This window comes from Thamnophis elegans, chromosome 1 (assembly GCF_009769535.1).
Source record: "Thamnophis elegans isolate rThaEle1 chromosome 1, rThaEle1.pri, whole genome shotgun sequence".
Lineage (NCBI taxonomy): Eukaryota > Metazoa > Chordata > Lepidosauria > Squamata > Colubridae > Thamnophis > Thamnophis elegans.
This window is the reverse complement of record NC_045541.1, coordinates 145,567,790-145,588,890: the sequence shown is the minus strand read 5'-3', so window position 1 is coordinate 145,588,890 and position 21,101 is coordinate 145,567,790. Positions and strand designations below refer to the sequence as shown.

The window sequence follows — 21,101 nt, the reverse complement described above, 5'->3', positions numbered from 1 at the left end:
TCTATTTTGGAAAAAGGAATGAAGAAATCATTGGAGGATGTGATGACCTCCTCTGATGCTTCCCTGGACGCCTCTCCAGATGCCAGCTTGGAGGAGGATGAGCCGGTCCCAGGCACGTTAGGGAGCGGAGGTAGCAGCATGTCCGGAGGTGGCCAGTGGCTCTGAGCAGGGAGTGATGAGCCCAAATGCGGTGGAGCAGGTGCACAGGGAGCAATCAGATGAACAGCCACCTTAGCATGGGTCAGTTGAGACATAGCTGCAGCAGGACAGCCCTGAAGCTTTGGGTGGAGAGAGCATGCAGCTGCAGTCGGACAGTGAGGAGGAGGAACTGCCCCCACCACCCATTCTGAGTACACAGGATGGAGAACAGACTGGCGTAATGGAGAGGTACTTGCAAAGTGGCAGTTTTGCCTCTCTTGATTGGCTACATCAGGCGCTATTTAACACAGCAGGAGGATGGAAATGATGCTGGGAACAACACATCCATTTTGGTGCCGAGGGTTTGCCAATCACTTAATTGAGCTTCGTCACCCTGACACCTTGATTTTAGACCCTGGATTCATGACTCAACTCTTTGAGCTGCTTTTGCCTTGAACCCTGTTCTCCACCCAGTGGACCTGGGTGTTGCCTTGTGGACTGCTCCAGCTTCGTGCATTTGTGCTGGACTCATTCCAGAACTGAGCTGGGAACTTGACTTGTTGCTGGACTGGGTGTTTTCCAGGGAAGACGCTTAGAGCGGCTTGGAAAGCCTCAATAAAACCCTTGAATTCCCCTTGGTGTATGTTTACTGTGGGAGAGATTTTATAGTTTACAGTAATATTTTGTATTAATTATAATAGTGTATTTATTAATACACTAAACCACTGTCTATTAAGTATGAAAACGTATTCTTTTTTCTTAGTTTGTATTTTTAGTTTATCTGGGTTTGTTTCTTTAATTATTTAATTCTGTAATTAATTATTTACTATAATTAACTATGAATACACCTCACAAAAGTTATTTTTCTAAGGTCTACAAGCTTTACAAATACTTATGGTAGGTTAGCAAGGAAGATGTTAGAAATGATCTTAAAACCTGTTTAGGAAAATTGCATTCATGCAATGCTAAAATGCTTTTTTGTGTGTTAATTTTTGTATGGAAGATCATACATAAAAGGAATAGGTCTAGTTTAATTCATAATCCTGAAAATAATAATCAGCTGCAGAGAAAATCCAGCCTTGTGAGCTTTCCATAAATCTTGTCATATTAAGTATTACTCAGTAAAATTGTTTCCCATTAGCAGAGAAGAAAAAATGTCTTCTTAAATATAGTGAATTTTATAGGCATTGATGCTGTATTAGGTGGGTATAAAAAGCTTAGTGTGGTATGCACATTAAAAATCTTACATTCACAGCTTGATGAAAGTCCCCTGGCTAAATGTGAATGCTTGATCTATTGTTTATTAACAGCCTTATTTCCCTGTCACAAATTAGCACAGAAAAAAGCAATTTCCTTTGAGACAAGGCAGGAATTGGCTTTGTTAGCTAGCTGTAGAAACAGGATGCATGCATTTATCATAACCATGCATCCCACTTACAAGAATTCTGTTGTCTTCAAATGACATACATGTCTTCTATTATTTAGAGATGTGTGCAGATTATTTTTGATTGGTATTTTCAAAGACAGAAAACAGATTTTTCCAGAGAACTAAAGATGGAATAGTTGAGGCACATTGCTTGGAACATTTGCACTTTATCCCACTGTTTCTTTTCATGGTATTTTCACTTTAAAAAAATCTGTAAAGCTTGTTAGATTAAAAAATTATAGTGAAACAAAGGAAATCAGTATATATGATATGGAAAATGACGTTTGTCTATATACTGTCTAACCACTTTTATATTTAAAAAAAAGAAAAAGATTGAAAACCCTGCATGATCTACCTCTATAATAAGGTATTACCATCACACATAGACAACTCAGTAATAATTAAAATATTCCAAACCTTTTAATATGCTAATATCATAATAACATCATTGAACTTTTAAATTGTTTAAATCATCATTTCTTCCTGTTTTACTACCTACAGCATGCATACCAGCTACTGCTTTAATTTCCCAAGTTTAAATTTTAAATTATAGTTTTGAGTGCTCCGATTAAAAATAATTGGTTCAAAAGATCACTGTATAACTTTCCAAATAAATAAAATCCAAGATTTTACACAAATTCTAAAAGCTAACTGTAGTGTAATGTCAGGCAAAAGAATCAGAACCACATTAAGGTTCCAGTTAAGCTGATTTTACTGCTCATACCTTTGTACATTTTATACACTAATTTAGTGCTAGATAAGTATTAACAGAATTCAAGAGGGGGCTGAGGTCAGGGTGGTATACGCTTACCTAGGGACTGGATGAGGGCTAACAAACTCGTGCTCAACCCGGATAAGACCGAGTGGCTGTTGTGTTTCCCTCCCGCCAATTTGGCAAATATTCCATCTCTCAGGCTGGGGGGGTCAAACATTATACCCCTCAGACAGGGTCCGCAACTTGGGAGTCCTCCTGGACCCACAGCTGACTTTCGAACACCATTTGTCAGCTGTGACCAGGGGGACATTTGCCCAGGTTCGCCTGGTGCACCAGTTGCGCCCCTACCTGAACCGGGAGGCTCTCACAACAGTCACTCGTGCCCTTGTGACCTCTAGGCTGGAGTACTGCAATGTGCTCTACATGGGGCTGCCCTTGAGGAGTATTCGGCGACTTCAGCTAGTCCAGAATGCAGCCGCGCGAGCGATTGTGGGTGCACCTCGCTTCACCCACGTAACACCTATCCTCCGCGAGCTGCGCTGGCTACCTGTCGATCTCCGGATACGCTTCAAGGTGCTACTTGCCACCTATAAAGCCCTTCATGGTAGTGGATCTGGGTACTTGAGAGACCGCCTACTGCCGATCACCTCCACACGACCCATTAGATCTCATCGTTTAGGCCTCCTCCGAGTTCCATCCGCTGGCCAATGCCGACTGGCCACCACGCGGAGAGCCTTCTCGGTGGTAGCCCCGACCCAATGGAACGATCTCCCCGTGGAGCTTCGTACCCTCACCACCCTCCAGACCTTCCGCACAGCCCTTAGAATCTGGCTATCCCATCAGGCCTGGGGCTAAAGATTGTAACCCGCCCGAATGGTATGAATGTTGCATTTTAATCATGTACTGTCTTATATGTAAAAGTCTGTTTTCCCCCCCTTCCTTTGGATTGTGAGCCGCCCTGAGTCCCCCCAGGGAAAAGGGCGGCATACAAATAAACAATCTAATCTAATCTAACCTTCCCCACCGGTTCGCAAATGTGACTACGCATGTGCAAATCCTTCTGTGCATGCGCTTTTGGCGAAAAAAGGAGCTAAATGGGATGCCATAGAGCCGGGTGCGGTGGGTGGAGCCACCCATGATTTCTGCTACCGGTTCAGGCGATCTGGTCCAAACCAGTAGAATATCTCCTCTGGCCAAGGTCAAGTGTTGGGGAAATCAGGAGATTCAGGAGGTTCAAATAAGTATTAAGATTTATTGCAAACTTAAGCTCTCTATAAGAATCTGACCTATTAACAGTCAAGGGAAATGAGCAGGAAGAAGAAGATATTCAAGGTGGACTGGACTATGATGCTTTTACTACTCCCAAAGGTTCAGCCTGTCATCTAAAGCTGGACTTGGACTGTTTGCAGGAACATAATGACTCCAGGCTGATTCCTTTCTTGACTGCACCCCCTGTACTGCCTCTTCTTTTCCTATATGTAATATTATACATATTTACTTAGACATAAACTATATATACCTACAACCACAATTGAGTCCAAAATTTCCATTGCTAAGCAAGACAGTTAAATGAATTTTGCCCCATTTTTCAACATTTCTTGCCATAGTTAAGTGAATCATTGCGGTTGTTAAGTGAATCTGGCTTCCCCATTGACTTTGTCAGGTGACAGAAAGGTGATCACATGACCCCCAAGTCACTGCAACCATCATAAATACATGCCACTTGTCAAGCATCCGAATTGTGATCATGTGGATGTTGCAATGGTCATAAGTTGAAAAACATCTTAAGTCACTTTTTTCAGTGCCATTGTAATTTTGAATGGCCATTAAATGAATATTTATATGTTGAGAACTACTTGTAAAGAATTTAATTTACCCAATGCTATTGAATAATAGCATTGGGTAAAAGTTGAATTAAGTAACTTCTTGAATCATTCCTTAATCTTAATAATAATCTTAACACACACTTGCTTCAGAATTATGAAATCACCAATTTTGTGATTACAAAACTTCAGATTGTGTTGTGCAAATATACAAGATCAAACCATTCAGGTAACATAAATATTTGTGAACTACACTACCTATCAGCCTTAACTGGGACAGCCAACAAGTGCATATGTATAATGGGAACTGAAGTCTGAGTTATCCATTCATGTAATGGAGTGATTTTCTGGATTTGTATGGCACGCTGAAACAGTAAGTACAAGCTGACTCATTTGTTGCTTAGTGGTTGTGTGCGAACTGGACAATATGTGGACAACATCAGTTGGAGGAGCTTACCGTATATACTCGAGTATAAGCCGACCCGAATATAAGCCGAGGCACCTAATTTTACCCCAAAAAGCTGGAAAAGTTATTGACTCGAGTATAAGCCTAGGGTGGGAAATGCAGCAGCTACGGTAAATTTCAAAAATAAAAAATCAGTGTTATTTGAAACTCAAAGTTATGTTTATTCAAGGGACCCGCTTAATTAAAGTGTTCTATAATATCAGTATGACTTATAATACTGCAAGTCTGCAATATTAAAATACTTGTATAGGGGATCCCCGGGATCCCCCGAAGAGATCAAATCACAACCAGTATGCCACCTTCTTGGTATATTGTTTTTATTTTCACTGAGTTTTTAAAAATGAGCATTATTTCATCCTTTTTTTCTTTATGTTTGATTGGTATCTGCAATTTGTGTTAATTCTGTTCATACATATAATATAAATGAAAAACCCAGCTCTCTTAAAAAATATTTTAAGTTCTTTCTGGTGCTCCCTTTTAGAATTGGCCAACTAATATTTCTGTTCGCCCAACTAATGTCAGGCAGAGTTAACTGAAAAAGTAATTTTTCATGAAAGGACATTTTCCTAGGATTTTAATTGTTCTTACTGTCAGATTTCTCGTTATTTCCAGCTTGAGTCTCCTTCTGACAAGTTTCCATTGCTTCTTGTCCTGTCCTCAGGTGCTATTGCTGCCGCCGCCGCCTCCTCCTCCAACAGCACCAGCACATTTGCTGCCCAGCTCTGCGGCTGAGGTGAAGCCGCCAAAGCTCCCGCTGGCGCCCCCGCAGCGTTGGGCGGATATCCGGCAGTGCTGTTGGAGGAGGAGGAGGCGAACCAGCCTGCCATCGCCGGCCACCGCTAGCCCCGCCGCTCTTCCCACCCCCTTCCAAGCCCCACAGTCCAGCGGATGGAGCAGAAGCAGCTCCGGGGCTTCGCTGCTGCTCCCCGCATTTTCTGCACGGGGATCCCTTGGAGAGGGGATTCCAGCCTGCCATCGCCAGCCACTGCCAGCCCCGCCGCTCTTCCCACCCCCTTCCAAGCCCCACAGTCCAGCGGACGGAGCAGAAGCAGCTCCGGGGCTTCGCTGCTCCATCCGCTGGACTGTGGGGCTTGGAAGGGGGTGGGAAGAGCGGCGGGGCTAGCGGTGGCTGGCGATGGCAGGCTGGAATCCCCTCTCCAAGGGATCCCCGTGCAGAAAATGCGGGGAGCAGCAGCGAAGCCCCGGAGCTGCTTCTGCTCCGTCCGCTGGACTGTGGGGCTTGAAAGGGGTCGGGAAGAGCGGCGGGGCTAGCGGTGGCCGGCGATGGCAGGCTGGTTCGCCTCCTCCTCCTCCAACAGGCAACAGCACTGCCGGATCCAGTTGTAGACTCGAGTATAAGCCGAGGCGGCTTTTTTCAGCCCAAAAAGTGGGCTGAAAAACTCGGCTTATACTCGAGTATATACGGTAATCCTCCAAGAACACGATTGGCAATTTGACACCTACAACAACAAACATTTCTTCTGAATACTTCTGATGTGAAAGAAGTGAATACTTCTGATGTTTGCCAAGCTTTCCTTATCTTAATATACTTTAAAATATGTTAATTAAAAGAAAGGTACAAGAACCTGCTGCAAACCAAAGCACAGCACCCCCAGCAATATCTTTATTGTGCAAAATTGCTGATCCAAATAGGCCCCAAAGGCATTCTTAGAAATGCATTGTTTGGAAGGCTGCCCTATGCCTGAAAACAGGGCCCTTTTAATGCGGTAGTAAATACAGAACTATCATGAGTGGGTAGGCAGGAAACAAGGGCCAGTTTGCCTTCTGGTAGAGCTTTATTCTCTGACTGACTTTTATCAGTGACAGCCCTTTTGGAAATAGTCAATTGCGATCTACTTTGTGTCAGTACCTATGACAATCTCTCCAAATCCTTAATGCTTCCAGTAGCTCAGTAACATTGGCAGTCTCCTGCTACTTTTAAGAACATTAGGTTCATAATCACAGCCAGTTTGGTGTAGTGATCAAAGCATCAAGCTAGAAACCTGAAGACCATGAGCTCTAGTCCTGCTTTAGGAACAAAGCCAGCAGGGTCACCTTGGGCCAGTCACCTTCTCTCAAGCCCTAGGAAGGAGGCAATGGCAAACCTGAAAACCTACCAAGAAACTGCAAGGATTTGTTCAGGCAGTCTTTGAGAATGGGAGGTGACTGAAGGTGGGTGTGGTGGTGGTCCGAGTTCACAGCATTTTACGAAGCTGTTGCTGGTCAAAAGGAGCTTCACTATGGTTAACTAAACCATGGTTTACTGAGCAGGCCTTCTCGCTGGGCTCTGCACAACCCAACTATAAAGGGCCCTCAATGGTTAGGTTCTCCCCCCCCCCTCAGGTATAGGTGTCCAAACCAAAAAAGCCCCCTTCTTTCTACCTCAGAGGAACACGGTAGCTAAGACACTGAGCTTGTCGAGCAGAAAGGCCAGCAGTTTGGCGGTTCGAATCCCTAGTGCCGCGTCATTGTCCCAGCTTCTGCCAACCTAGCAGTTCAAAAGGGGTTTTCCAGAGGAATCCACACAAGTTCCGAGTCGCTTTGGCCTAAGCGTGCAGCTACCAGGCTCCCGGTTTCTCTTCGCCGCCCTCTCGGGGTCGCCAGTCGCCCAGATCGCTTACCGCCACCGAAGAGCCACTGAAGCCCTTCTGGAAAAGCGCCCCCTGTCAGTTCGCAAAAGGTTTCTCGGCTCTCGCCCTGGGCAGCGCTCGCCCCGTGGGGCTTTCTCGGGAACTCCAACCGTTGCCCAGCCTTCCCAAACGCTTCTCCCGCTCGTGACGAAGCCCGAGTGAAAGGCAGGGTTCCGACGAAGCCATCAGACCTCGTCCTCAAAATGGAGCCCGTGCCGGCTCGCCAGGGCAGAAAGACACAGGGGACGAGGGGAAATGCCATTTAGCCGGGGTGGGTGGTGGGTGGGAAGGCCTTAACATCAAAGAAAACCCCGCAGTAAGAACTGAAGTGGACCTTTTGGCTCCGCAGGGCAACTCGCTATTTCCGCCCCCCTCCCCGAGCTCTGAATCCTCTCGCCCAAACTTCCCTTTCCTAAATAAGAAGCGGATTAGAGCCGACTTCGAGGGAAAGTCGCAGGCAAGGGAGGGGGTGCGGGGTGGTTTCACGCAGGGCTCTCGTTCCAGGCAGGGGTGGGAAAAGAGACGCGGCCCCTTTAAGAGAGGCGCGGCGCTCTACCTTTGCCTTTGTACCTGCTTTTTTGAAATGCGCCCTTGTCGCCCGCTCATTGGTTCCGGGATAAATCATCCCTTCTCCCCGTAACCCGACCCCAAGACGGAAAATGAAATGCAACCTGAACGCGCCAGACGGGGGGCATGGAGAAGAACCGAGCCCGGACCACCTGATTGGCCAATCAGGAGTCAGGAGGAGGAGCCAAATCCGCAGATCCCCTCCCTCCCATAAAACAGAGCAGTGCCGGAGGACCGAGTGGAGCGGTACGCGGAGATAAGCAGCTGTGCTTATTGGATTTCTCTTTTATTTTAGTCCTTGCTTTTATTTTTCGCCTTGCTTCTCCAAGGTGTGTTGCAGATTCTCATCCTGGAATGTCCTTTCCCGTCTTCCTCCCTTCCTCCCTCTGGCTTGAAATAGGCGATGCCTTGTTCTAAGCTCTCTGGGTTCCTTTCCGATGGTGGTTCTGAAAATCTAAATGCAGTTTTACAAAGGGACTGACATCATCCGGAGGGCTGTCTTAGAACTAAAAGCATAAAAAAAAAAAGCGGAGGAAGGGATCCGTTTAAAAAAAAATTGCATTTTATTTTATTCTTTCCAACTCTAATTGCTGCAGACGGAGGGGTTGGGTCATTTAAGCTTGGAACCTGGCCGTTTCTCAGCCTCATACAGCTTTCATCTATTGGAAATCTACGCGGCGTGGATACTGAACCCCAAGCAGGTTGATTTTTAAGCTAACAGATTCTATTCTTATTGCTGCGGCTGTGTTAGCCTTGGGTAAGTTGACTTACTTCACTTTTGAAAGCCTTTTAAAATAAATATATATGAAGAAGCTTTGGGTGCTCATTCTTTTTCATTTTCATTTTATTTAGGCATGGGAGTTGTTAAAGCAGAGAAAACATTTTACAGAAATGAGTGGGTTTACCGTTTTTTGTGTTCTTGTGCTCCCTGAAGAATTGTAGGATTTTTAAAATACAAAATTACATTCCACAATGTTGCAGTGAATATTGAACTTGCAGAGTATTTAAAAATATATTCCTTGAAAAGAACCGTTTGTGTCTCCTCTCCTTCCAAAGGGGAAGTAGAATAATAAATATGTCAAAAAATTCTGTGGAAGGGTCAAAGGAAGACTTGACCAAAATGACAGAAGAAGATATGTTGAGATGGAATAAGGAAGAATTGGTGAAAAAGCTGAAGAAAGTAGAGAATGAAAAAATGAACTTGATGGTGGAGCACAGCAACTTGATGAAAGATGTGAACAGAAGACTCCAAGTTCACCTGCACGAGATCAGGGGTTTGAAAGAAGTTAATCAGAAGCTGCAGGATGATAACCAGGAACTGAGGGAGCTCTGCTGCTTCTTGGATGATGACAGGCAAAAGGGGAAAAAGCTGTCCAGGGAATGGCAGAGGTTTGGTAGACACACTGCAGGTGTAATGTGGAAGGAGGTTGGAATGTACCAGCAGAAGCTGAAAGAATTAGAAGCCAAGCAAGAATCCCTTATGAGAGAAAATATTGAGCTGAAGGAAATTGTGCTAATGCTGGATGAAGAGAGGAATGGAGCAGGCTCCCGAAGCTCCATAGATAGCCAAGCTAGTCTCACCAACCTCAATGGGGGTTCTGGAACCAGGGATGTTGGAGATGGGAGTAGTACATCCAGCGCTGGCAGTGCAGGAAGTCCAGATCACCACCATCATCTCCTTCACCATCACAAAGTTGTTGAAAACAAAGCTGGAGCCATCCGGAGATCTATGGATGACCTTTCTGCTCCTCTTCACCACCGGAGCATCCCAAATGGTCTCAATGGTAAGTCCTGGTTTCTAATTCATGCATTTTGTTTCTGTATAAAGAGTAAGTTGGCTTCCAGACATCTTTCTTGCTGAGGTTGACCCATCAGTGGAAGTTTGACTTTATTCAAAGCTTGTACATCTTTGCCTTGTAGGTAAAAGTTTTCTTCATACTTTTTTGTCTATAAAAAAAAATTCCTGCATTTTTATGGTAAAAAAATGGAACTTGCTTCGCCTGTTTTATGCATGCTTATATGAAAGTCTATCTCATAGCCACCTACTTCTCCTAATATATAGTTCTGTTTAATTAACACAAGTACAGGACTTAATCTAACCTGTATTTCTACTAGCACATTTAATATAAACCCCAATGGATGTATCTTTGTGAAATAATATTGACCTTTCATTTAAAACTTTTCCTCTTCCTGTTTCTAATATGGTCTTGTTTTTCCATAAACATTTAGACAACCTACACTCTGATGTGGCATTAAGATATTATCATCTGCAAAAACAAGTTACCTTCTCCTGAGATCTTGCCAATTTTAATTTATTACCTTGCATAGATGTACTTTGGGACAGAAGATGCCATGGGAAGTAGCTCCACTTGGTGGAGATGAGTACAGAGTAGCAGTGAGAACTGACCTGCTGGGGCTCAGTTGATGGCAGTCTGGATTTTAATCAAAAATAATTTTTCCCTTGGTTGGCTGTAAAACATTATTGTTCCACTTAGTGGTGCTTATTCACATCCCTGCCAAATGCTTTTAGCTACATCTTTTATGTGAAGACATTTTTGTGTTCGACCTTTCAATTACTAGATTAATAAATGAATTGTTTGTAGTCTAAAGAAACACAGGTTACCTTTTCTTTTTATTGGCTTTGGAATTCAATATTTAGCAGGATGAGTACCTCTGAATAATATTAGTGTTAAAATTGTTGGCATTTTTGTGTAATATGAATTTTTCTTCTGTGTTTTAAAGTTTGACATTGCAATTATCAGGTTGTTCAATAAGGAATATATTTAAATACTTTTAGGGTCTCTACTTTTAGAGACAACTGATTTCCAAAGAGTTTTATTTATTTTATATATTTCTCTGTATTTCATCTGTACCAGCTTGCTTGGAGGCCTCTGAGCTAATAATTTAATAATAGACAGTAGTAGGTATGTGGGCATATGACATGCGATTTGTGTTGGGCATATTGAATAACAAGTCAGAATTCCATTTTTTAATATTTCGCCCACAACCTTTTGAAATTTGTTCAAAAATATCTTAATGTCCAAACCATTGAGTTTTCATGGAGTGGGGCTTCCACAGAAGTAGTGTATCCCCTACATTTTTTATTTTATGTTTGATTTCTGGATTTTGAAGAGATTGATTTTTATGGGGGTAACTACATGAATTCAGATGTTTAGGCTCTTAGAGTTTTTCAGTGGATTTAAGAATTACATCAAGGATTGATCCTTGTATGTGGCTTAGTATTAGATTCATTAAGTAAAAAACCTGTCCTTTTGCTCCATTTCTTTGGAAATAAAATCCCACTAATTTTATTTCCTGGCAATGCTGTATCATGGCTTAGTGTTCTGAGGCGATTCTCAGTATATCTTATAAATGGCCTAGGACCCGGATATCTACGAGACCGTCTTCTGCCGCATACCTCCCTAAGACCGATAAGATCGCACAGGGTGGGCCTTCTCTGGGTGCCATCAGCTGGACAATGCCGGCTGGCAGCGCCCCGGAATAGGGCCTTCTCTGTTGCTGCTCCGGCCCTATGGAATGAGCTACCCTCAGAGATCCGGACCCTACCCACTCTCATGGCCTTCCGAAAAGCTATTAAAACCTGGCTATTCCAGCAGGCCTGGGGCTGTTGACCTCTGGATTGAGGTCCAGCCCCGCTTAGATTGGGTGCATGTTGTGTCTTTTTTAAACTTGTTGTGTTTTATTTGTTTTTAATCTTTCTTAATTTTTGTTTCTGTAAGCCGCCCGGAGTCCTCCGGGATTGGGCGGCCTATAAATTTAATAAACAGTAAACAGTAAATGTTTTTATATTAAGACTCGGAAAGAAAGGTTAAAAAAATGAAAAAGAACAAACTAAAAAGTCTGTAAGTATCTCAATTTTTTTAAAATAGCATTAAACTTTCACCACATACTAATATTGATCAGTTTTTCCATTACATCAATAGAAAGCTAGTTGATAAGCAGAGGGTGAACTGTATTATCAGTCAAAGATTGCAAAGGAGGGGTGGCATCATTTTTCCATTGTAAGTAAGTACTTTTTTTTTCTGCAGTGTCCTACGTTCAACTAATTATAACAATTTGAAATCTTTGCTATATAATTCAGAATTACATTCATATTTCAAAATTTTATACATTTGCAATAGAGAATTACTTTTGATTTGCATTCAACCGACAGATTTTTTTAAAAGTAAAAAGCATCTACTCCTAATAATAACTTTTTAAAGACAATTGAATCAGACAATTACCAACAAAAAACAACTGAAATGGAAAATATCAAATTAAAAAAAACACACAATTTTGCAGGAATAATATATTGAAATGTAGTACAAATATTAGCTTGTGCGAACCAAGATATTTATTTCATCCTACTATTAAACATTTGCAGATTAATACAATACAATAGCAGAGTTGGAAGGGACCTTCAAGGTCCAACCCCTTGCCTAGGCAGGAAACCCTATACTATTCCAGACAAATGGCTATCCAACATCTTCTTAAAGACTTCCAGTGTTGGGGCATTCACAACTTCTGGAGGCAAGCTGTTCCACTGATTAATTGTTCTAACTGTCAAGAAATTTCTCCTCAGTTCTAAGTTGCTTCTCTCCTTGATTAGTTTCCACCCATTGCTTCTTGTTCTACCCTCAGGTGCCTTGGAGAATAGTTTGACTTCCTCTTCTTTGTGGCAACTCCTGAGATATTGGAACACTGCTATCATGTCTCCCCTAGTCCTTCTTTTCATTAAACTAGACATACCCAGTTCCTGCAACCGTTCTTCATATGTTTTAGTCTCCAGTCCCCTAATCATCTTTGTTGCTCTTCTCTGCACTCTTTCTAGAGTCTCCACATCTTTTCTTCATCGTGGCGACCAAAACTGAATGCAGTATTCCAAGTATGGCCTTACCAAGGCATTATAAAGTGGTATTAACACTTCACATGATCTTGATTCTATCCCTCTGTTTATGCAGCCTAGTACTGTGTTGGCTTTTTTGGCAGCTGCTGCCCACTGCTGGCTCATATTTAAATGGTTGTCCACTAGGACTCCAAGATCCCTTTCACAGTTACTACTGTTGAGCAAGGTACCACCTATCCTATACTGTACCTGTGCAATTTGTTTTTTGGTTGCCTAAATGTAGAACCTTACTTTTTTCACCATTGAATTTCACTTTATTAGATAGTGCCCAATGTTCAAGTTTGTCAAGATCCTTCTGTATCTTAAGCTTATCTTCTGGAGTGTTGGCTATTCCTGCCAGCTTGGTGTCATCTGCAAATTTGATGAGTTCCCCATTTATTCCCTCATCCAAATCATTGATGAAGATGTTGAAGAGTACTGGGCCCAGAACAGAGCCTTGGGGTACTCCACTGCATACTTCCCTCCATGAATATGCAGTTCCATTGAGGACTACACGTTGAATGCAGTTGGTCAGCCAGTTACAAATCCATCTGGTGGTGATGCTGTCCAACCCACATTCTTCTACTTTATCTAGTAGTAGGTTATGGTCTACCTTGTCAAATGCCTTACTGAAGTCCAAGTAAACTATATTGATGGCATTCTTCTAGTCCACTAATTTTGTCACTTTGTCAAAGAATGCAATAAGATGAGTCTGGCATGATCTGTTTTTGACAAATCCATGTTGGCTTTTGGCTATTACTTTGTTTACTTCTAGGTGTTTGCTAATTCGTTGCTTGATTATCTTTTCCAGAATCTTTCCTGGTATTGAGGACAGGCTGATAGGTCTGTAGTTTCCTGGATTCCTTTTTTTCCCTTTTTTTGAAGATGGGAACCATATCAGCTTTTTTCCAGTCCTCTGGCAGTTCCCCGGTGCTCTAGGATTTCTGAAAGATATAGTTCAGTAGTTCAATTTTTGATAAGTTGGACTGTTTTATCCCTTTGTGTAAAGACAGATGCAAAAAATGAATTAAATAGTTCTGCTTTCTCCCTGTTGCTTGGAAGAAGCTTTTTTTGTTATTTTTTAGTTTTGTGGCAAGCCTTTCTTCATTGTGAGCCTTAGCCTTCCTTTTTCACTGTGATCCAATAGTATGATGTCAGTAAACCTAATTGCACCTGCAGCATCCCCTACCCACAGTAAGCCTCCCCCACTTGCATCTCTTTCTTTTTGAAAATTTTATTAATTTTATATATACATTCACAATTATATTATCTCATAACTGTTATTAATAATATGTATTTATATATATATATATATTATTATGTTTTCATTCTATACAATCACATATTTACTGTGCTTGATCAGGGCATATAACATTGAGTAATAAACACGGCCTTCACTTATATAGAAAATGCCCTCTACAATACAAACCCAATATACCACCTTGGCCCACCATACACCCTCTTTCAACCCCCTCCAACTTTCATTCTTCCTTCTCACACACCCCTCTACGCCTACTTCCCCTCCCCTTCTTTCTAACCCTAACCCTGTCACTCCCTCTAATCCATTCCCTCCCTCCCTTCTCCTCCTCCTCTCTCTCACCCTCTCCACCCTCCTTCTTCTTTCACTCGACTCTTTCCTTCGGTATATTTCTATTATCTTCCAGTATATTCGGTTTGTTCTATTTTCGCACTAACATTGAAAAGCCACAGTATACAAATGCAATCATGGAATTTAACACATATTGTATTTCCCCCCTCCCCCCTCCCCCTAAATCCCCACCTCCCTTCCCTCCCCCCGACTTCCCAAAGACCATACGTGGTATAACTTTTGGACAATCACAGTCTAAAATATCTCTACATTGAACTCAGCTCCTTACTGTTACCCAAATTTTAAACAATTTAAATTGTTACTGATACTAAGCATAAGCTATCTGGAGTTTCTTAGTCCCATATTTACTTTTTATGTAATCAGTCCATTTTTTCCAGTCTCGTTTATATCTCTCGTTTGAATGTTCTTTGAGATATGCTGAAATTTTGGCCATTTCGGCTAAGTTCATAACTTTCAAAGTCCATTCTTGAATTGTAGGTAAATCTTTCTTCTTCCAATACTGCGCCACCAAGAGTCTTGCTGCCGTTATTAAGTACAGAACCAAATTAGTCTCTGCTGCTGTAAAGTCAATACATATACCCAGTAAGAACAACTGGGGGGTGAATTTTATCCTTCTTTTGAGGATGTTTTGCAGGATCCACCATATTTTTATCCAAAATGCCTTGACATTACGACATGTCCACCATATATGAAAATATGTAGCATCACAGAAACCACATCTCCAACATTTAGGTTGAACATTTGGATACATAGAGGCAAGCTTTTTAGGATCTAGGTGCCATCTATAAAACATCTTATAAAAATTTTCTCTCAAGCTTTGTGCTTGTGTAAATTTCACATTTCTTATCCAGATTCTTTCCCATGTTTCAAGCATTATTGGTTCCTCGATATTCTGAGCCCATTTTATCATGCAATCCTTAATCAGTTCCGTTTCAGAATCCATCTGTATTAGTACATTATATATCCTCTTTATATGCATTGAGCTTTGATCTCTTATTTGTTTAAACAAATTGTCCTCAACTTTTACAAAGCCAATTTTTTGATCTGTTTTCCACCTAGCCTGTAGTTGACCATACTGAAACCACGTTTGAACTACCTTCTCTTCTTTAAGTACCTCTAAAGATTTTAGTTGCATCACCCCTCTTTCTGAGTTAAGAAGTTGTCTATAGGTGGTTCTATCGTGTTTTTGTTCTACATTCATATTTTCAATTGCATGTCTAGGAATTGCCCACATGGGCACTTTATCATTTAGTTTATATTGATATTTTTTCCAAACCCGCAATAAAGCATTTCTTAAGATATGATTTTTAAATTTCTTATCCATTTTTTTGTTAAATAACAGGTAAGCATGCCAACCATATAACAAATCATATCCCTCGATATTCAAAATTCTATCATTAGTTAGATGAATCCAGTCACTAATTGCAGATAATGCCACTGCATCATAGTATAATTTTAAGTTAGGTAATTTAAATCCTCCTCTTTCACGTGCATCTTGCATTATTTTCATCTTTACCCTCGGCTTCTTTCCTGCCCACACAAATTTGTTAATACCCTTCTGCCATTCTGAAAGGTTCGCATCTGGGGCTTCGGGGGGTGGAGCCTGCCGCCGTCAGGAGCTCAACGGAGCTCCTCTCAGGGTTCTGGTCTGTATATCTTATAAGATCTATAGATATCTCCCCTTTCTGGCAGAAAGGGGCAGGGAGAAGGTCAGTCGTTAGGATCTCTTTGTAATTCATAGCCTTTTTTTTGCTGTGAATGGAGAAGAGGTTCAACATTAGCTGAGCTTTTACTCCAGCCAGTTCTCCGCAGCTGCTTTTTTTGCAGCCCTAGGCAGATTGCCCCCCCCCCCCAGGACAAAGCTAAGCTATTTAAAAATTAATCCGGGCGGGGACCATTCCTGAGGAATTTCTTCTATTACTATCTAAAATACCAGCTTCAACTTTGCAAAAGGCTCCCTTTTCTAGCTGCGTCACAAGATGGCGATCTTATAGCTTTTGTTTTTGATGTGACGTACCTAGTCAGCCCTACTCTCCTGAAGGCTTCTCCGTATTAACTGTTAAAAGATTAACTGAGGGGAGCAGAGACTTTGATTCTTGGCTAGCCTGATTGCTTGTCTTTTATTTTTATTCTGGAATGGCTCCCAAATCTAAGCAGAAGCGCTTCCTTAATAACATATCTCAAAAAACTGCTATGAAGCCGCTACCCTTGCCTCCTACGTCCTCCACTGGAGATTTGTTAACACAAGAATTTCTTCTCAAAACGCTTAATAATTTCAGACAGGAAATTAATCAACTGATATCGGATTTATATGATCAATTTGATGCTAAAATTGCTCAAGCAAAGGAGGATATGATCGGAGTAATGACAGTCATGACAGATTATATTGCTGAAACGGAGGATAAATTGGAACTTTTGGAAGAAACTAACTTTAATTTGACATCCAAAATTCAAACGTTACAACAGGAAATTGAAAATGCTCAAAAACAACTTGTCATGATAAATTATAATAAGACTGCCTTCGCAATAAGAGTTAGAGGACTGCGTGAAAACGAACAGGAGAATTTGAAACAGATCTTCTTTGAGGCTCTTAGCCGCTCGGTGGGAAGTCCGGGACTTAACTTTGATTGGCAGATTCAAAAAATTTACCGCCAGAATTCGTGGGTAGCAAAACAGCGACAGCTTCCGAGGGACATAATTATATACTTTACCACAAGGGAATCCAGAAATGTGATAATACAGAAGCTTTACAACAAGAGGCTGAGAATTGATGGACAGGACTTGATTGTTTTTAAAGAGATACCATCTCAAATATTAAGAGCAAGGAGAGATTACATTTTCTTAACTGAAGAACTCAGAAATTCTCAGATTCCATACAAATGGGAAGTCCCAGCTGGCATTACAGTTACATTTGGCAATCAAAAACACCGCATTAATTCTGTCTGTGAAGCCCGAGAATTTTATCACAAGACCCTGAAGGCGGGACTTCCTGATTCATCCGGACCTGGAGAGAGACAAGGAGAAGGAGAAGACAAGCAGCGAGACATGTGGCTACAAGGCGGAGGGTGTTGCTTTCCTCTTCCGGAAGGGCAGAAGAGTAAAGAATAAAGACTTAGCGATGTTCTTAAAACTTTATGATTTCTGCCTGGGATAAAATGGAAAAGTTGTATATCGATGATGAGACATGGAGACTGAAAGAAGCGTTGCTGATTGTGGACACATATTGTATATAAGATTTGTTTGAACTCTAACTCAAATTGCGCATGAATTATTTTCCTAGGCGAGGAGAGCGGAGATCGCGATCTTTTTGAGTTGTGGTCTGGGACGAACGGAGTTGGGAGGCGCGTGGGAGAGGGAAGGGTAGCGAAAGCTTAACTAGACTACTTGGGGCTAGAATGCAAGCTGATGTTTGTATCAGTTGCTATTTCAATATAAGGTTAAGAAAGATTAGTCAGAGAGTCTCCAGGAAGGTGGAGTAAATATGTGAGGAGCAATGGACGCGGATAAAATATATATGTGGATATGGATAAAGGCAGGGTGGAAGGTAAAAAATTTACATGTGGATGTGGGTAAGGATAGAATGGGAGGTGTTGGAAATGAAAAATGAAAGAAGTACTTGAGTTTAATGGTTTTATAGAAAGGTTTGGATATTCGGATAAAAAAGAGATAAATTAAAGGTCTGAATAGATAGATAAAGCAATGAGACTTTTAGTTGGGGAATCCTAATTGATTAACTTACCTGGCTCTAACACAGTTTGAAACCCTGCAAGTAGTAAAATAACCGAAATTTGGAATGAGCTACATTGTTTAAGATTTACAGATGATGGGAAGCTGTGTTAATGTAGTGGGTTTATTGATCTTTCTTGTTTTTCTTTTTTTTTTTTCTGTGTGTGTTTTTTTCTTTTCTATTTTTTACTATTCCCTTTTTTTTTGTTTTTTCTTTTATTTTTTTAACTTTAAAGTTAGCTGGCTTTATTATACTCAAGTGCTTGTTAAAGAACTATGCCGGGTATGGGACCTGGGAAGCCGTAAGGGGGTTAGGGAGGGGGGATTATAGGGGGGAGGGGGGAGGGTGGAATTACAGTTTCAATTCTTAGAACAATAAGAATTCACTTGTATACTGCGGTTCGTTTTTCTTTTTTTTCTTTTTCTCTTTTATTTTCTAAAAAATAAACTGAATAGATTAATTGTAGGGATACACCAAAGTGAGGAGAAGAGGGAAAGAAGAGGGAGAAGTAAAGAGGGAGAGAGAGGGGAATGTAAGGAGGGTGAGATGGAGGGAGGGGGAGATGTCTGAGGGGGAAGGGAAGTAGAAGAGGGGAATGCTGGAGGGGAGAAATGAAAGTTGGAGGGGGAGAAGAAAGGGTGTATGGGGGATTGAAGTGTCATGTTGGGTTTTTTTTTTTATGGTGGATTTTTTCCTTTTTTTTGTTACTTGTTACGCACAGTATATAAGTGATTGTATAAAATGAAAATGAAAATGAAATAAAGAAGTAAACAGTGAAAGGTTCGCATCTCTTTTAAGTATTGGTAACATTTGAAAAAGAAATAAAAATTTTGGTAAAATGTTCATTTTTACTGCCGCTATTCTACCCAGCAAGGACAAATGCAGTTTTTCCCATCTTTTCAACTCCAACTGTATACTATGCCAAAGTGGTTCATAATTATGCTTATATAATTTCCCATTTGAGATTAAAATATTAACTCCAAGATATTTAACTTTTTTAACTACCTCACATCTTAGCATCGCCCCCAGTTCTTCCTTCTGTTTGATAGTCATATTTATAGCTAATATTTTGGTTTTTCCTAGATTTATTTTAAATCCCGAGACTTGACCATATTGATTGATCGTGTTCAATAATACCCTACTAGATTCCTGCGGTTGTTCCAATATTATGACCAGATCATCCGCAAATGCACGGACTCTATATTCTTGCTGTCTAATTTTAATCCCTTTTAGACCGCCCAAGCCCCGTATCTTATTCAACAGTATTTCCAAAGTTATAATAAACAATAATGGGGACAGAGGACAGCCCTGTCTTGTACCTGTTTCAATTTGAAAGGAGTCTGTCAGACTTCCATTGACAATGATCTGGGCTGTTTGCTGCTGATATATTGCACCAATTGACCATAAAAAGCCATCTCCTATCTGCATTTTTTGCAATGTCTTCAGCAGGAATTGCCAATTAACTCGATCAAAGGCTTTCTCCGCATCCAAAAATATGAATGCGGCTGGGATTTGATTGTTCTTTCCCAGGTATTCTAAAGCGTTAATAATTAATCTAACGTTGTTCTTCATCTGTCTGCCCTGTATAAAACCAGTTTGATCGGTATGTATCAATTGTTGAATTACCACCATTAGCCTATTTGCTAATATTTTAGTAAAAATTTTATAATCTACATTGAGTAATGAAATAGGTCTATAGTTTTTTGGTTGGGTAAGGTCTTGGTCTTCTTTGGGTATCAACGATATGAACGCAGTCTTCCACGAGGGGGGCACTTTCCCTCCCGATTGAATTTTATTAAATAGTTCTCTGAGGGGTTCTACCATTTCTAACTGTAAATTTTTATAATAAACAGCTGTTAAACCATCTGTGCCTGGTGCTTTCCCTAACTTTAATTGTTTAATTGCCTGCAGAATTTCCCCAGAAGTTATAGGTTGATTCAGCTTATGCCTATGTTCTTCTCTAACTAGGGGAATTTTCTCTTTATCTAAGTATTTGTCTATATCTACATCCTTAATTTTATCCCCTTTATACAACTCTGTAAAAAATTCCCGAAATACCTTTTGAATCTCTTCCTGTTGAAACACTTCCTTCCCTCTGTAACACAATTTGGATACATTTCGAGCTTTCCTTTTTTTTCTAATCTGATAAGCCAACCACCTACCGGGTTTATTTGCATTACAGAAAGTATTATGTTTAGCATATAATAAACTGGTGGCTACCTGGTCAGAGATCAGCATATCAAACTGAGATTTTAATATAGCAATTATTTCCCTAATCTTTGTATCTCCTGGATTCAATGTTAATTCTGACTCTTTCCCTTTAATTTCCTCTTCCAATTCTTTTCATTTTTGCCCTTGTTTTTGTCTATGTATTTTGTTTATATTCATTAATACTCCTCTCATATACGCTTTGCTTGCATCCCATACATATTCCATAGATGTACCCTTATTCATATTGAGAACAAAATATTCCGATAGCAATTTTTTACAATCATTAACATACTTTTCATATCTAAATAAGTTTTCATTCAACCTCCAGGACCTTCTTGCCTGGGCTACCCTTCCCAATTCCATCCAGACTGGATTATGATCTGAAAGAACTCTCGCCATAATCTTTGTCTTCTTCACCCTGCAAAGTAAATCATTTGTAATTAGTATAAAATCAATCCTTGAAAGAGATTGATGTCTGTTGGAAAAAAAGGTAAAGTCATATTCTTCTGCATGCCTCTCGCGCCAAGCGTCTCGCAATTCAAAGTTGTCCAGCATGTCAAAAAAGGGTTTGGGTAACTTAGCTCGGAATTTGGTGTTCGGGCGAGATGTCTTCTTATCTCTTTTGGTGTCAATCACGCCATTCCAGTCACCCAATAATATACAAGACTCAAAGTCCCACTGTACTAATTTAGCATGGAGATTTCTATAAAATCCATCTTGTTGTTGGTTAGGAGCATAAATTCCCAAAAGTAACGTCTTTTTCCCTTCTAAGATTAAATCTAATGCAATATATCTTCCGAAGGGATCTGCTTCAATTAGCTCAGCTTTAATGTCTTTTCTTAAGTATACTACTATGCCGTTTTTCTTTTCCATGGCTGAGGTCGCAAAATGTTGGCCCAGTTTG

At 40.9% G+C, this 21,101-nt stretch overlaps 1 protein-coding gene across 1 annotated transcript in view; it reads left to right on the top strand.

The window, feature by feature from the left end:
• The first annotated feature begins 6,599 nt into the window (after nt 1-6,599).
• CCDC85C (coiled-coil domain containing 85C) overlaps nt 6,600-21,101 on the top strand; it is a 178,814-nt gene continuing 164,312 nt past the window's right edge. Inside the window, 2 exon segments of the mRNA XM_032234095.1 lie at nt 6,600-8,522; nt 8,618-9,549. Coding sequence (XP_032089986.1) covers nt 8,841-9,549 — 709 coding nt within the window. The 5' untranslated portion in view covers nt 6,600-8,522; nt 8,618-8,840.